Here is a 15,303-nt window from a genome sequence, read left to right as displayed (position 1 = left end):
CAAATCAAGAGTCCTTTCAGAGACCACAGCTGAAAGGACTCCCAGAATAATCTGCACATCCGGAGCGATGCCGTTGCGGCTTTACAGAAGGCCAGCGAGACCTATCTGGCCGACCTCTCCGAGGACACCGACCTCTGCGCTCTCCACACCAAGCGTGGTACCGTCACGCCAAAGACACGCCAGATGGCGCCATCAGTACCGCGACTCAGACCGCAGGAGCGCCATCAGTACCGCAGGAGGCCTGCCTCCTAGGAAGCCCAACCCCCGAAATACGACACGGCCGAAATCGCCCCTGGCGGCAGGCCGACTACCACAAAGACGAGACGAAAATGACGATACCTGACGCCAGAAAAAGATGACCGAGTCTACCGCTGCCACCGCCCCTGCTGCTGGCGCCGCCAAGGCGGCCAAGGCAAAGGTGCCTCGCACCAAGCCGACGCACCCGCCCACCAACGAGATGGTCCAGGGAGCCATCAAAGGTCTGAAGGAGCGAGGAGGCTCGTCGCTGATCGCCATCAAGAAGTACATTGCAGCGAACTACAAGGTCGACGTTGAAAAGCTGGCGCCGTTCATCAAAAAGGCTCTCAAGACTGGCGTCACCAGCGGCGCCCTGGTGCAGACTAAAGGCAAGGGTGCCAGCGGATCGTTCAAGCTGTCTTCCGCTGCTGCCAAGCCGGCCAAGCCCGCCGCAAAGTCGCCTAAGAAGCCGGTGGCCGCGAAAAAGACACCAAAGAAGACTGCTGCCAAAAAGTCGGCGGACAAAAAGAAGACCGCCAAGTCTCCCGCCAAGGCCCAGAAGCCCAAGGCCAAGCCAACCAAAGCAAAGAAGGCCAAGTCGCCGGCGAAGAAGCCCAAGGCACCGAAGCCCAAAAAGACGGCTGCCAAAAAGCCTGCCGCCAAAAAGGCCCCGGCTAAGAAGTGAACGATGTGCCTGACCATTCCGCTGGCACATGTCAATGGCTCTTATCAGAGCCATCTAATCGTCTCGTCTTTGTCTTTTTAAGCACAGATGACATCTGGATCTCCCCACTCTCCTGGGAGACGACCATCCACTTCTCCTCGAAAAACTCTTCGCATTTCTCAAGGACGCGCAACTTCTCCACGAACTTCAACCCCCGGCCTGGCCTAGTGCCAGAAACTTCCTCCTCTCCTACATTCTTCTACGCCATTTTCTCTCCGCCGCGCCGTTGATTGTACGTGCTAATGATTGATCTTCCATTCTTGCTGTTGATGTTGTTCTTGTGATTTTTGTGATTATCGTTCGATGTTGTTCCCCCACCGCTTCTCATTCGCACTAATTGCTCCGTTGAATCGTCCATCTCGCCTAATCACCTGTGATTTACACGCGCGCTAACGGCGGCGGAGGCGCGGCACCGCGAACACTTAGGTGACTCCACATTGCGCGCTCCGATCACGTCGATTGGGCCGAGATCGTTGAGCGTCAACACCGACTGGGGGCTTAGCTTTTCCTGCTTGGCCTCCGGGCGCCCTTCTCGCGCGGAGTCACCTCCCTGTCCCTCTTCTTATCCCTCCTTGCATAGACGGTCTCCATATTGCGCGCTCCGGTAAAGGCCCCGTGCAAACACTAACCGTCGCAGCGCCAACACCGACTGGAGGCTGAAGCTACATTAGCTTAAACGATACAGGTTTTTTCCCCGCGCTATTTTGGCTTCAGCGCGGGGTTTTTCCCTTTGCAATAGGCGCCGGGTTTTTCAGTTCATAGAACTTTTTCCCTGGCTATTACACCCCACAACCGAACACTGACACCTTGCACAAGTATGACTGTGTGTATGAATGTTAATAAATACATGAACCAATGTTGTGTTTGTGCAGCGAGAGAAGGCGGAGACTGCCGGAGACCCGTGTCCGTCGCCTCCAAAGTCCGCCAACAGCCCCATCTCAGCTCGCCTGGCGAGATACAGACAAATATACGAGGAAATGAGGGCGTATTTTGCTGCACAAGACCTTCCGCGGAGCCGCGACCCTCTGGATGATCCAGACCTGGCACCGTACCTCGTGCGCGGCGTAGATCGGTGCTAGGGTGTATCGTGTTATTCTAGAGTGTATGTATCGTGTAACTGTATCTATGTAGTGTGAATGGTAACAAATCTAAGTTACCGCGGTGTTAGCGGCCTATTCGCGAATGCGGTTACCGAGGTGCTACTGCCTCAGTCTGCGCTGCGTTCTCGTGCTGCCTTCTTGTGTTACAATGCAGTCTCCACTCGTAGCTGTTTAGAGTGTTCCCTACTGAGCGGTGGCGACTCATCCTTGCCGTTCGGATTGTTCTTTAGAACAGCAATAAATGTGATGTTGTGTTTTCGGTTCCAGCACCTTCTTTCGGCACTTCGGCAACAAGTAGGTACTACTCCGTTAGCTTTGCCGTTAGCTAAGTTTTGCATCCCGGCCAAAATTGCCGGTTTAACTGTCCCACCGCTCGAGACTGGCGCTAGGCTGGCCGAGCAAAAAAAAAAAGGAATCGAAGCGATTCAAAACTGTTCCTTAACCCGCGCCCCGCTTGGGGAGGGCAGAAACTGCCCCCCCCCCCTCCTCCCGATTTTCGCCAATAACTTTTAAACGCGTTACGCCAGCGACGTCAAACTTTCAGCACCTTCTTACACATCAATTTTACACGTTCCCTGAAAATTTGAGCGAAATCCGTCGGAAAAATGTTTTAGAAAATGACGTTTTAGTGACGTCATGTTCGCCTAAAAAACTTAAGATTTCAAACGCCGCTAGTAGCTGCCACCGCTACGTCCCTTATCATGCGGTACTGTTGCGATTTCGATAGCGACCATGGTAAGTGCAGATCAGCGTCTGCTTCAAGCCGACGACCCGCTGCAACATTGACCTGGATGTAAACATCTGTGCTGGAAGTCCACTATTTGATTTATTGGTCTTGAAAAAGACCTATTTGTGCTGCTAGGAGCGGCACCGGCCGGCATGGGAGGCGATGAGCGATGATCAGTGATGAGATGAAGCGAGCGTCGACCGGCACCGGCTGCCAGGCCAGCCAGCTTACTTGCTGCTCGTGTACTTGGTGACGGCCTTGGTCCCCTCCGACACGGCATGCTTGGCAAGCTCACCGGGCAGGAGCAGGCGGACAGCAGTCTGAATCTCCCTAGAGGTGATTGTCGAGCGCTTGTTGTAGTGCGCCAGACGCGAGGCCTCGGCAGCAATACGCTCGAAGATGTCGTTGACAAAGGAGTTCATGATGCTCATGGCCTTCGACGAGATACCGGTGTCGGGGTGGACCTGCTTCAGCACCTTGTAGATGTAGATGCCGTACGATTCCTTCCTCTTGCGCTTACGCTTCTTATCTCCCTTGGAGATATTCTTCTGGGCCTTGCCGGCCTTCTTTGCGGCCTTTCCGCTAGTCTTCGGTGGCATGGCGGCGCTTCGAGTGCAATACACTGTTAACACGAAACGGGTATGGTATTATGTTTTTGTTGTGGGTGGGTGTGCTATGTGTGGTGGAGTGGTGAGGCATTACTGCTGTGTACTGTGTTTACTGTTTGTGTCGGAGTGTGAAGTGAAAGTCGGAGGGAGCCGACTGGAGGCGTGTGCGGCGGGTCTTCGGTGGCGAGGTGGGACTGGTGGAGTTTGAGGTCGAGGCCGACTGGGATGAGTCGTTAGACTCGTCCGAGGACCGAGGTGGTGGTGGCGGTCGGTTCTTGGGCACAGGTTCGGGTTCGGTTCCCACACTGGCGCCCGGCCTGGGAGTCGGTTCCTCAGACGGTGGTGGGTTGGCCGGGCGTCGTCGCGGGTCCCGGTCAGAGACCCCGGGTGGGGTCTGGGCGGCCACCTCAAGCCGCTGCGCGGAGCGGGCAGCACCGCTCTGCACGCTGGCCGGTCGGGGAGGAGGGGTTGGGCGGTAGTGAGAGGGAGGAGGTGCAGGGGACCGGCCAGAGGAGGAGTGGGACTTAGGGAGATGAGGGTACTCCGCCTCAGTCAGCGGAGGAGGGTGGGAGGGTCTGACTGAGGTCGAAGGGGGAGGAACAGGATTGGATGAGGGGTGGGAATCCACGTACGCGCGAGCGTCGCGGGGGTCCCAGCCCCTACGGATGAGGAGGGTGACCTGGGTCTCAGAGATCCAGCGGGGACAGGATGGGTCGTTCGCGGTGTGGGCGCCGCCACAGCCTGCGCACAGAGGATCTTCGGCAGGACACTGGGAGGATTCGTGCCCCGCCTCGGCGCAGTTGGAGCACGTGGGGGAGTCGGATCGGCAGTGCTGCTGGCGGTGTCCATAGCGCTGGTACCGCCGGCAGCGGAGAGGTTTAGGAGGGACTGCACGGACGGGGAAGGATAGGTAGGCGGCCAGGATGTAGGGGGGAGGTTCAGCGGTGGAGAAGGTTAGGATAAGAACTTTTGGAGAGCGGGGCGGGCGATACACGGCGGTAACGCCCACCCGGGAGAAGCCCTCCTCCAGTTCGGACAAGGATAGGTGCTGGAGGGATGGAGCGTAGATGGACCCCTGGCTTTGGTTCAGGTGGGGCGGAGCCCACACCTTCACCTCAGCACCGGCGATTCGCCGGAGACCGAGCAAAACTCGTTTCTCCGACGCCTCGCAGGCGACGAGGAGGTCGCCCCCTCGCAGCGGCCGGGCACGGGGACAGCGCCCGATCGCCGACGAGAGTGCGTCCCCCACCGCCCAGGGGGAAAGGTCGGAAAGGGGGGAGCCGTCCATACGGCGGATGCGGACAAAGGATGGGACAGGAGTAGAGGAGAATTGGAAGGAGGATGAGGCAGGGTTACGGGACATGGTGGAGGTAGGAAAGTGAGGTGGGTGTGGGAGTGCGTGGGTGTTGAGGGGGTGGTGTTGGGTAGTGGTTGTGTTGTATGAGCGTAAGTGGGTGTTGTCTTGTGTTGTGTTGGTAGTGGTGAGGTGCAACAAAGTGTGACTTACAAACGTGGTTGGTGTCGAGACGAAGGCAGCGGCAGCGAAGGTAACAAGTCGGTTGAAGAGCGAAACACGACGTATGGTGCTGGTATTTGAATTCGGTTGATAAAGCGTAATGGCGGTGGGTGAGAGTGGGTGAGCACCGGTGTCCGGCACCGCTACGTCCCTTTTTAAATCCAGGTGTGAACGCAAATACGGGATTGCACGTTTGTTGCTACATCTTGTTCACATACAGCCATGTCTGGACGCGGCAAGGGCGGCAAGGTGAAGGGAAAGGCCAAGTCCCGGTCCTCCCGGGCCGGACTTCAGTTCCCTGTCGGTCGTATCCATCGTCTCTTGCGTAAGGGAAACTATGCCGAGCGCGTCGGTGCCGGTGCCCCCGTGTACCTGGCTGCCGTCATGGAGTACCTGGCCGCTGAGGTACTCGAGCTGGCCGGCAACGCTGCGCGCGACAACAAGAAGACCAGGATCATCCCTCGCCACCTGCAGCTGGCCATCCGCAACGACGAGGAGCTGAACAAGCTCCTGTCGGGCGTCACCATCGCCCAGGGCGGTGTGCTGCCAAACATCCAGGCGGTGCTCCTGCCCAAGAAGACCGAGAAGAAGTAAGCCTGCATCTGGCTCAGTCGACTCGAACCCTGTAACAGGCCTTTTTAAAGGCCACACAATACTAATGGAACTGGTCACAGGTCACTTTCATAACAACGCGCCGGCTTATCACGCTATCTGGGGAGCACCCAGAGCTGTTTCCGTTGGCGTGAACCGTTAACGCCCCGTGGGGGGGGGGGAGGGTGAAACGGCCTCTCCCGTGGACCTATCAGCAATTTGAGCTTTCATTACATTAATTATTATTTTAAATTCCGAAATTCAAGTGCCTAATGGTATGATAGTGAGTGTACATAGCTATTCTAATGTGTAATGCCTGCCTGCCTATTCTAACGCATATTGGACGCAACGTTTAATGCTAGTAAATGTAACGCTAACGGGTGCTTTATGCGAATTCTGTAATGTGATTTGCTTGCGAGTTTCGCAACGGTATTGATCGTAGGGGGCTTAATCCTTACCAAAAGGTGAACACAGATGACTGTGTTGGTCTCCTTTGCTTTCCCCCAGCATTCAGCGTTGGAATTGTGGGTTTACCGTCCCTCTTATTAAAGTTATCTAACTTTTTGTAGCTTCGTCAGGTTAGACGCGACGCGCGTGGCGATATCCGGCGGCCGCTGGCGGAACTACCGCGCACGGGCCTGGCGGCCGCCAGTGGAACTACTGCGCAGGTGGCAGCACCTGCCCGTGGAGAAGCGGCTGGCAATCGGCCGCCCCACTCCCCACCCCGCCCCCACCCAGCTGGCCGCCAGACCGTGGGAACGACTCGGCTCAGCGCTGCCGGCCGCTGGACGGGGAAACCCCGCCCCGCCGCCCGACACACTGCCGCCGGGCCGGCCGGTGGAATTTTCCAGCCGTCGGCCGGTGTTTATTTTTTCGAAGGAAGAGTTTGACGTACTTATATTTACAAATTCCACTCCCTCTCGGTCCCCACTAACCTGCATTTCTGGCGCGTCCGGGTTCATCCCGGTGAGGAAATCCGGGCGGTCCAGTACGGGCGAGACGCCGGCGCGCGGCGGCGCGGACGGCCCGTCACAACTCACATAAGGTACAGACGGGAGAGATCGACCACACTCCCGCGTAAAATAAAACGTATCTAAAAGCGTATCTTATCATCAAGGTCGCAAACACTCAGCTCGCAGTCCAACACACGGGTGGAAACTGACGCTAGCGTCTCAGGGCTCACTTCCGCCCCCCCCCTCCCAGTCTCCCCTCACTGCCACCCCATCCTGAACACCCCAGGGGTCTCCCCATAGCGTCACCCCCTCGCATTCCCGGCGGTCCCCTTACCGCCGCCCCGCCCTCCCACACCTCGGCGGCCGAGGCGGCCGGCCGGCCCGCCGCTTTCCGCCCAATGTCCTCATTTGATGATATCTAAATTTGGCGCTCTCCAGATCGCCAGAATTCTAGAAATGGCCGATGAGAATACGATTATATGTGTATTACATAATCCGTTGAGCAATAAGTGGAGTCAATTTGGACGTAACTATGTTCACAGTTGAATGGAAGCCAAATAAGCCGACGAGGGTCTCAATGTCTGAAAATCGCTAAATTTAAGCGCTTATCAAATACAAGAGGGTGAAGGGAAACAAACATAGCGGGACCCAGGTGGTCGACAAAGACCTTCTCGACACGTTGGCGAGGTTCTAAGGCGTCTAACATATACCCGGTGTGCGCCACGTCTGGCTGTTTCGGGTGTCCTCATATGAGGACACTGAGCGCTAATGGGTTCTCACATACAATCCTCACGAAAACATACCTTTATCGAAGAATAATCAGAGAAATGTACAGAAAGGGCAAGGTTTCCGAATATTCTTACGGAAATGTGTTTCTATGGTAAATTTGGCGGAATGCCTTTTATGGTGACATCTCTGTCTCCCTTATAAAACTCACGGGTCGGAAACATACCATTGCGAAACAAATATTCGGAACACAGCAGCGAAAAGAGACTGAGCCGCTTCCGAATTTTCTCACGGAAATACACTCTAATGGTGTATTTGGCGGGATGTCTTTCATGGTGACATCCCAGTCTCCAATAAAATCCTCACGGAAACATATCTTTGCGAAGAATACTTGGAACACAGCATCGGAAATGACACGGCGACGCTTCCGAATTTTTTTCACGGAAATATACTCATGTGATGTATCTGTCGGACTGTTTGTCATGGTCACATCTCAGTACCCAATGTAATCCTCACGGAAAGATACCTTCATCAGTAACGGGGCCAACCTATTGGCTGTCAGGGGCTCGAACGTGGTGAGCCGGAAGATGATTGTCGGTTCGGGGAGGGAGGGTCGGGGCAGAGGGGTGTGAGGAGACCCGAGGCGTGGCGCGGCAGAGAACTGAGAGCGCGGCCCGAGTCCAGGGAGGGGGGGGGAGGGGACCGGGCAAGGCCGAGCCGAGATAAGGCACGCATTGTTCACAGAGGGAGGGAGGGGACGGGGCTGTCTCGCAGGACAACATATCCACAGATGGTTGAGCAGTCCAGGACGAGAGCTCGGAGGTGCAGACGGCCAACATATAAACTTTAATGATGAACATCAAGCTAGTAACATGCATACTGACACCAGATCGTACCAACCTGAACCGGACTATGGAATCCAATTCGTTGAAGATATGTTACATGTCACATGAGCTGTCAAAGACGCATATTTATGGATGCATGCATTGCAGTCCCTGCCACGCCTGTCAGGCATGGCAGGTGCTGTCCCTACCAGCCATATGCTCCATTCACAGTTGCAGCGGTTGCTGTACATTAGCGTCATCTATGATTCACGAAAAGTCTCACGATGTTGTACCCATTTCCCGCATTATCTACGGTGGTATTAGTTCGTGAGAGAAAACGTGAACGCCCATAAGGTGTGCTGGAAGGTGGTTTTCCGAAAAGTCTCACGATATTGTACGCCATTCCCGACAAGTCTACGGTGATACATTTTCGTGAGAAAAACCGGAAAACCAGCTCACAGGACTCTGACACCGCACCGTGTGTCATTTTGACACGGAACTGGTGTCAATCGCTTTTCCGAATTTTCTCATGGACACATATGTACCTTGCCGAAGAATATTCGGAAAATAGTACGGAGAGTGCGAGGGAGCAGTTTCCGAATTTTCTCACGAAGTTTGACGCGCTGGGGCGCGGCAGTGAGCCGGAACATCCGGGAGCTCTGGTCGCGCCTGGGGCAGGGATGCGGGCCCGAGGCTAGATGCTCGGCGCTGGCCGTAGGACAGTTCCGCGCGACGACCCCTGTCAGTCCCGCCCCTCACCCCACCCCCCGCGGTGCCGGTCTCGGGTCCCGTCTGCCCCTACTTTGGCGCCATCTACGATTCACGAAAAGTCTCACGATGTTGCACCCAGTTCCCGGATTATCTACGGTGGTACAATTTCGTGACAAATACCAGAAAACATGGTCCTGGCCAAGGCTATATAAACCAGGTAGAACGCTCCCGACGAAAAAGTGGTGACAAGCGATAATTAGTAGCCGCGACCCTCTTTTGTTCAAAACTATATCCGCAAGCAGCATTTACAGGCTAGCGGAAATCGACCAATCGGCGTTCGGCAATACTCAACGCTGATTGGCCCGATGCTCGTGACGAAATTGTGGGGGACTGCAGCTATTCCCCTATGGCGTTTAATAGACTTACGGCTTTTGAAGGGGATTTGTACCAGTTTTTGTTGGGTTTGAGGCCATTTTTGAGCTTGGATATTCTTTCTGTGACTTTTGACTGTGTAATAACGACATTTAATCATAACATTTCTATATACTACCGGTGTCACACATCGACCAAAAAGACCGTAAGTACATGGGATAGACGGACCACTGCTGATGGGGCCACACATGCCGGCGTGTGGTCATCGGAGGCCCATGAGGGCTCGACATAGGCCCTTCATGGGTCGGTATAGGCCCGGTGGGTCCAGTGCAAGCCTATCAGGGGCCGGTGCTGACCCAACAGGGCCCAGTGACATATAATGTAAGGCCGTCTAGGGACGTTGAGGGCTCATGGGGGCCATATAGGACCAATAGGGACCACATAAGCCAATCAGGGGCCATTTAGGCCAATAAAGGCACTTCAAGGGACTTGAAAAGGTCATTCAAGAGCTGTGGTGGGCCCATGAGAGGACGGCACTGGTCCAGCAGGTGCAGTCAGGGGATGTTGTACGGGTTTCTCAGTGGCCCATTTGGGCATATCAGTGACCAATTTAGACCCAGCAGTGGGCTTTGTAGACCTATCAGGGGCTGGTGATGGTTCATCAGGGGCCAGCGTTAGTCCATCGGGGCACGGCATATGCCCATCAGAGGTAATTGCGAGCCCACGCTGAACAATGCTGGCCCTTCAACGGCCCCATGGATCTACATTGACCCATGGGCCATGATGTGTCATGTATGCCCCTATGACAGGCCTACTCAGACCCCTGATGGACGTTCCCGGCCTCTGATGACCCTATGCTGAATGCAATTTAGACCCAGCAGTGGGCTTTGTAGACCTATCAGGGGCTGGTGATGGTTCATCAGGGGCCAGCGTTAGTCCATCGGGGCACGGCATATGCCCATCAGAGGTAATTGCGAGCCCACGCTGAACAATGCTGGCCCTTCAACGGCCCCATGGATCTACATTGACCCATGGGCCATGATGTGTCATGTATGCCCCTATGACAGGCCTACTCAGACCCCTGATGGACGTTCCCGGCCTCTGATGACCCTATGCTGAATGCTGATGGGGCTCTAAGAGTCTCCAATAACCCTTCGTCACCCCATTATTACCATACGCTGGCATTAGGGACCCCACATCAGCCGCAGGGCAGTCCGTACCATGACAGCATGTCTTTTCGGCCGATATTTCATCGGTAATATTTATCAAAATCATGATTTTATGGTGCCATTATATAGGTAACAGTCATAAGAAATATATTTCAACTCGAAAACAGCTCGAAACAGCATATAATTTTAAAGAAACCCCTCCGAAATCCAAAAGCCTATTCGGGTCCATAGAGAATAACTGCGGTCCCCCGCAATTTCGTCACGAGCGTCGGACCAATCAGCGTCGAGTACCGCCGAGCGCTGATTGGTGAATTTTCCGCTAGCGTGTAAGTACTGCTCACGGAACAAGAGTTCGTCGACAATCCTCCACAAACGTCTGTCACCATTTTTCATAATGCTTAACAGCCGGAGCGTACCCCCCTGGTCCTGGCTTAAGGGGCTGTGACGGAGTACCGTTCGTCAGGTCGACACGGGACTGGTGTCAATCGCTTTTCCGAATTTTCTCATGGACACATAGGTGCCTTGCCGAAGAATATTCGGAAAATAGTACGGAATGTGCGAGGGAGCAGTTTCCGAATTTTATCACGAAGATATCCTTCGGGGATGATTGGCGTCTCAATAATGTAATACAATCAATCGGTGAAAATCTTTCAGATTAAGTGTGGCCTTTAAAAAGGCCTGTTGTTCGTGGGGCTTTCGTCGCGAGGCATTCCGCTTAACCGCCGAAGCCGTACAGTGTGCGGCCCTGGCGCTTCAGAGCGTAGACGACGTCCATGGCGGTCACCGTCTTGCGCTTGGCGTGCTCGGTATAGGTGACAGCGTCGCGGATGACGTTCTCCAGGAACACTTTGAGAACGCCGCGCGTCTCCTCGTAGATGAGGCCGCTGATGCGCTTGACACCGCCACGACGAGCCAGGCGTCGAATAGCAGGTTTGGTGATCCCCTGAATGTTATCACGCAAAACTTTACGATGCCGCTTAGCTCCTCCTTTACCCAATCCTTTGCCGCCCTTGCCACGTCCCGTCATCTTGGCGAGTAATTGGTGGTACCTACCTTCAGCGCTTTATTGCTTTATTGTGGTACCTGGCCTGCCGCTAACAAGCGATGTCGGCCGAGCTTGAGTTTTGTGGGTTGTGCTCGGTGTGGCTGGCGTCGTTGCGGGTGGCGTTCTCCATTTACGCCCTGAGAGCGTCGCGGGTCTCCTTGTGTTCTTGGGTGCGCTTGGCACCGCCATGGCGTGCTAGGCGTAGCGCACCAGAACTGTGGATCAGCTTGTTCTTCATCTTCGCTTTCATCTTCATGTCTTTTTTTTTCGGCGGGTGATCTGCGGTTGTGACAAACGAACATTTTTTTTTTCGGTTTTTTTATATATTTTTTTTTTTTGGCTTTTATTTGTTTTTGTTTTTTTTGTTTTTTTTTTGTGGGCTTTTATTTCATTTTTTTTCATTTTTTTTTTTTTTTTTGCCTCTTTTGAAATGTACACGTTAATACACACGAATATACAAACACTCATTTTTTTTTTTTTTTTTTTTAAGGGCAATTATTTCATCATTTTTTTTTTTTGCCCTTCTTTTTTTTTTTTTTTTTTTTTTTGAGCTCCTTTGTTTTTTTTTTTCTTCTTTTTTTTAGCTTCTTTTTTTTTTCTTCTTCTTTCTTTTCTTGGGGGCGGCCCGGGGGACGGGCGGCGCTCTCGGAGTTGAAGTTCGCGCCAGACCGCCCCCCCCCCCCCAGACCGCCCCGTTGCTCTCCCAGATGTGATGGCAGATGCCGGTCCGGGGGACGGGCAGCGCTCTCGGAGTTGAAGTTTGAAGTTTGCGCCGGCCCGCCCCCCAGATCGGCCCGTTGCTTCTTCAGATGTTAGAGGTAGGCCCAGGGGGACAGGCAGCGCTCTCGGAGTTGAAGTCAGCAACGCCCTGCCCCCCCGGACCTCCGAGGGCTGTCAGAAGCCGGTCCGGCGGACGGGCAGCGCTCTCGGAGTTGAAGCTCGCGCCGCCCGGCCCCCAGACCGGCCCGTTGCCCCTCGAGATGTTGTTAGAAGCCGGTCCGGGGGGGGGGGGCGGGCAGCGCTCTCGGAGTTGAAGTCCGCGCCGCCCGGCCCCCCAGACCGGCCCCCGGCTTATCCTTTGCTTGTTTCTGAGCCAGCCCGGGGGCGGGCAGCAGCCCCCGAGTTGAAGTCCGTGCTGCCCCCGCCCCCAGGCCGGCTCGCCTCCTCCTGGATAATGTCCGGGGCCAGCCCGGGAGGCCGGCAGCATCCCCGAGCGGCGGTTATTGCTGCCCCCGCCCCCCGGGCCGGCCCGCCGGCGCGCTGTTGCTGCTTCGTTTGTGCATTGGATGAAAAAGATTGATGCGTACATTCAAATATAAGAACACTTTTTTCACATTTGCACGTACATATATACATGTATCCACTTTTTTTTCCTCTTTTTTTCTTTTTTTTTTCTCTCTCTCTCTGTCTTTTTTTTTCTCTTTTTTTTTTTTAACTCTTGCATTTCTTTTTCTTTTTCTCTCCTCTATCTTTGAGAGAGAAGAGATAATAATTTTCTGGCACATGGCTGCACATCGCTGGAATGTGCGCCTGTGCCCGAAAATTTACACAACATTGCTTGTCTCTTTTAGAGCCAAGGCCGTTTCTGATTATTCCTTTTCTACTAAGCGAGAGCGGTTTTTTTTTCTCTCTCTGTCTGTTTTTTTTTTTTTTTTTTTTTTGAGCTGCAGATTCTTTTTTTTTTCTCTCTCTGTTTTTTTTTCTTTTTTTTTTTCTTTTTTTTTTTTTTTAGCTGCTGATGCTTTTTTTTTTTTTTTTTACCTCATTTTTCTCCTTTCTTTTCTGGGGGCGGCCCGGGGGACGTGCGGCGCTCTCGGAGTTGAAGTTCGCGCCAGACCGCCCCCCCCCCCAGACCGCCCCGTTGCTCTCCCAGATGTGATGGCAGATTCCGGTCCGGGGGACGGGCAGCGCCCTCGGAGTTGAAGTTTGAAGTTTGCGCCGGCCCGCCCCCCAGATCGGCCCGTTGCTTCTTCAGATGTTAGAAGTAGGCCCGGGGGACAGGCAGCGCTCTCGGAGTTGAAGTCAGCAATGCCCTGCCCCCCGGACCTCCGAGCGCTGTCAGAAGCCGGTCCGGCGGACGGGCAGCGCTCTTGGAGTTGAAGCTTGCGCCGCCCGGCCCCCAGACCGGCCCGTTGCTTCTCGAGATGTTGTTAGAAGTCGGTCGAGGGGGGGGGGGCGGGCAGCGCTCTCGGAGTTGAAGTCCGCGCCGCCCGGCCCCCCCAGACCGGCCCACCGCTCGTCCTTTGCTTGTTTCTGAGCCAGCCCGGGGGCGGGCAGCAGCCCCCGAGTTGAAGTCCGTGCTGCCCCCACCCCCAGGCCAACTCGCCTCCTCCTGGATGATGTCTGGGGCCAGCCCGGGGGGCCGGCAGCTTCCCCGAGCGGCGGTTATGGCCGCCCCCGCCCCCCGGGCCGGTCCGCCGGCGCGCTGTTGCTGCTTTGCTTTGTGCAGTGGACGAAAACGATTGATGCGTACATTCAAACATAAAAAAGACACTTTTTTCATTTGCACGTACATATATACATGTATCCATTTTTTTTTTCCTCTCTCTCTCTTTTTTTTTCTATTTTTTTTTGTCTTTTCTTTCTTTCTTTTTTTTTTCTCTCTCTCTCTCTCGATTTTTTTTCTCTTTTTTTATCTTTTTTTATCTTTTTTTTTTTTTTTTGTCTTTTCTTTCTTTTTTTTTTCTCTCTCTCTCTCTAGATTTTTTCTCTCTTTTTTTTTCTCTCTCTCTATTTTTTTTTTCTCTTTGTTTTTTTTTTTCACTCTTTCATTTCCTTTTTCTTTTTCTCTCCTCTCTCTTTAAGAGAGAAGAGATCGTAATTTTCTGGCACATGGCTGCACATCGCCGGAATGTGCGCCTGTGCCAGAAAATTTACCCAACATTGCTTGTCTCTTTTAGAGCCAAGGCCGTGTCTGATTATTCCTTTTCTGCTAAGCGAGAGCAGTTTTTTTTTTAAATTTGATTTTCTAGTCCGGTTTTTGATAAGAAGTCGAAAAGATGAGTAATTAACTGAGGATATTTATCTCCGAGTAAATTTGTTAGGTTGAAGTTGATGTTATTTCTGGTGCAATAGTTAATGATTGTTTGTCTCTGCTGGTTGTAATTTTGGCAATCTAATAGAATATGTTTTATTGTTATTCGGGTGTTACAATCGGGGCAATGTGGTGGAATTTGATCTAAGAGAATAAAAGAGTGTGTTATTTTTGTGTGACCAAGACGAAGTCTGCTTAGACACCTTTCCTTTGTTCTTGATGGTTGGTTTACAGAATTCCACCATTCTATTTTTGGATGTATTTGTTTTAGACTTGTGTTTGTTTCGTCCCAGATTTTTTGATTCACTAATTTTATTTGTTTTGGAATTGTTAACAGAAAGTCATCTGGATTTGGAGGGATGTTTGTGATATTTTCTAGGGTTAGGGCTTCTTTTGCTAATTTGTCAACATATTCATTTAATGGTATGCCCATGTGGGACGGGATCCAGAGAAGAATCGGTAGCTGGTTAGTGTGTTTTTTATTTTAAGGATTTCTGTAATAAGTGGGTGTTTTTGAGATAGGTCTGTGAAATTGATTGCAAGGCTGATAGAGAGTCGGAGATAATTATCGCTCTAGTTATATTATCTTTTTTGATTTTCTGAAATGCTGCTCGAATGCGAATAGTTCAGCCGAGAAGATTGATGTGCCGTTTGGCAGTCTGGTCTTACCGTCGTGTTAGCGCGAGCTCCGTACGACTGATCGCCGCCGCTGCCGTTCGTTCGTTTATTTGCTCCCGTCTGTGTAGAAGTGCGTGTAGTTTTGGTATTGTGCCATGAACTCGTTGAAAAGTGATTGTATTCTATGTTGCTGTAGGAGGATTTTTTGCTGTCAAGGAGGAGGAGAAGTCTTGGATATTTTTGGCCCCACCACGCCACCGGGCGCTGCGTTGGAGTAATGGTGGGGAGTGTGATGTTAAGTGTTCGTGAGTGTTTTGTGATGTTGAGCCGTATGCGGTCTGCGTGTTT

At 53.0% G+C, this 15,303-nt stretch overlaps 4 protein-coding genes across 4 annotated transcripts; 2 read left to right on the top strand and 2 right to left on the bottom strand.

Moving 5' to 3' along the window:
- Positions 1 to 325: 325 nt before the first annotated feature.
- Positions 326 to 980, top strand: LOC122376937 (late histone H1-like). Its single transcript, XM_043356922.1, has one exon. The coding sequence runs from the start codon at positions 356 to 358 to the stop codon at positions 920 to 922; it is 567 nt and encodes a 188-aa protein (XP_043212857.1). The 5' UTR covers positions 326 to 355; the 3' UTR covers positions 923 to 980.
- Positions 981 to 2,886: 1,906 nt separating this feature from the next.
- LOC122376939 (histone H2B) lies at positions 2,887 to 3,430 on the bottom strand. Its single transcript, XM_043356923.1, has one exon. It carries the CDS (start codon positions 3,385 to 3,387, stop codon positions 3,016 to 3,018), a length of 372 nt encoding a protein of 123 aa, XP_043212858.1. The 5' UTR covers positions 3,388 to 3,430; the 3' UTR covers positions 2,887 to 3,015.
- A 1,650-nt stretch (positions 3,431 to 5,080) lies between these two features.
- LOC122376936 (histone H2A) lies at positions 5,081 to 5,562 on the top strand. Its single transcript, XM_043356921.1, has one exon. It carries the CDS (start codon positions 5,135 to 5,137, stop codon positions 5,504 to 5,506), a length of 372 nt encoding a protein of 123 aa, XP_043212856.1. The 5' UTR covers positions 5,081 to 5,134; the 3' UTR covers positions 5,507 to 5,562.
- Positions 5,563 to 10,918: 5,356 nt separating this feature from the next.
- LOC122376935 (histone H4) lies at positions 10,919 to 11,647 on the bottom strand. The gene has a single exon (XM_043356920.1). It carries the CDS (start codon positions 11,283 to 11,285, stop codon positions 10,974 to 10,976), a length of 312 nt encoding a protein of 103 aa, XP_043212855.1. The 5' UTR covers positions 11,286 to 11,647; the 3' UTR covers positions 10,919 to 10,973.
- Positions 11,648 to 15,303: the final 3,656 nt, after the last annotated feature.

Source organism: Amphibalanus amphitrite, unplaced genomic scaffold (genome assembly GCF_019059575.1).
Source record: "Amphibalanus amphitrite isolate SeventyFive unplaced genomic scaffold, NRLGWU_Aamphi_draft 002414F_arrow, whole genome shotgun sequence".
Lineage (NCBI taxonomy): Eukaryota > Metazoa > Arthropoda > Thecostraca > Balanomorpha > Balanidae > Amphibalanus > Amphibalanus amphitrite.
The sequence above is the reverse complement of the archived record's forward strand: the minus strand, read 5'-3'. Positions and strand labels throughout refer to the sequence as shown.

What these genes read in the sequence shown, in the direction of transcription:
- LOC122376939 (XM_043356923.1), bottom strand. Translation starts at nt 3,387, where the DNA reads ATGCCACCGAAGACTAGCGGAAAGGCCGCAAAGAAGGCCGGCAAGGCC.
- LOC122376937 (XM_043356922.1), top strand. Translation starts at nt 356, where the DNA reads ATGACCGAGTCTACCGCTGCCACCGCCCCTGCTGCTGGCGCCGCCAAG.
- LOC122376935 (XM_043356920.1), bottom strand. Translation starts at nt 11,285, where the DNA reads ATGACGGGACGTGGCAAGGGCGGCAAAGGATTGGGTAAAGGAGGAGCT.
- LOC122376936 (XM_043356921.1), top strand. Translation starts at nt 5,135, where the DNA reads ATGTCTGGACGCGGCAAGGGCGGCAAGGTGAAGGGAAAGGCCAAGTCC.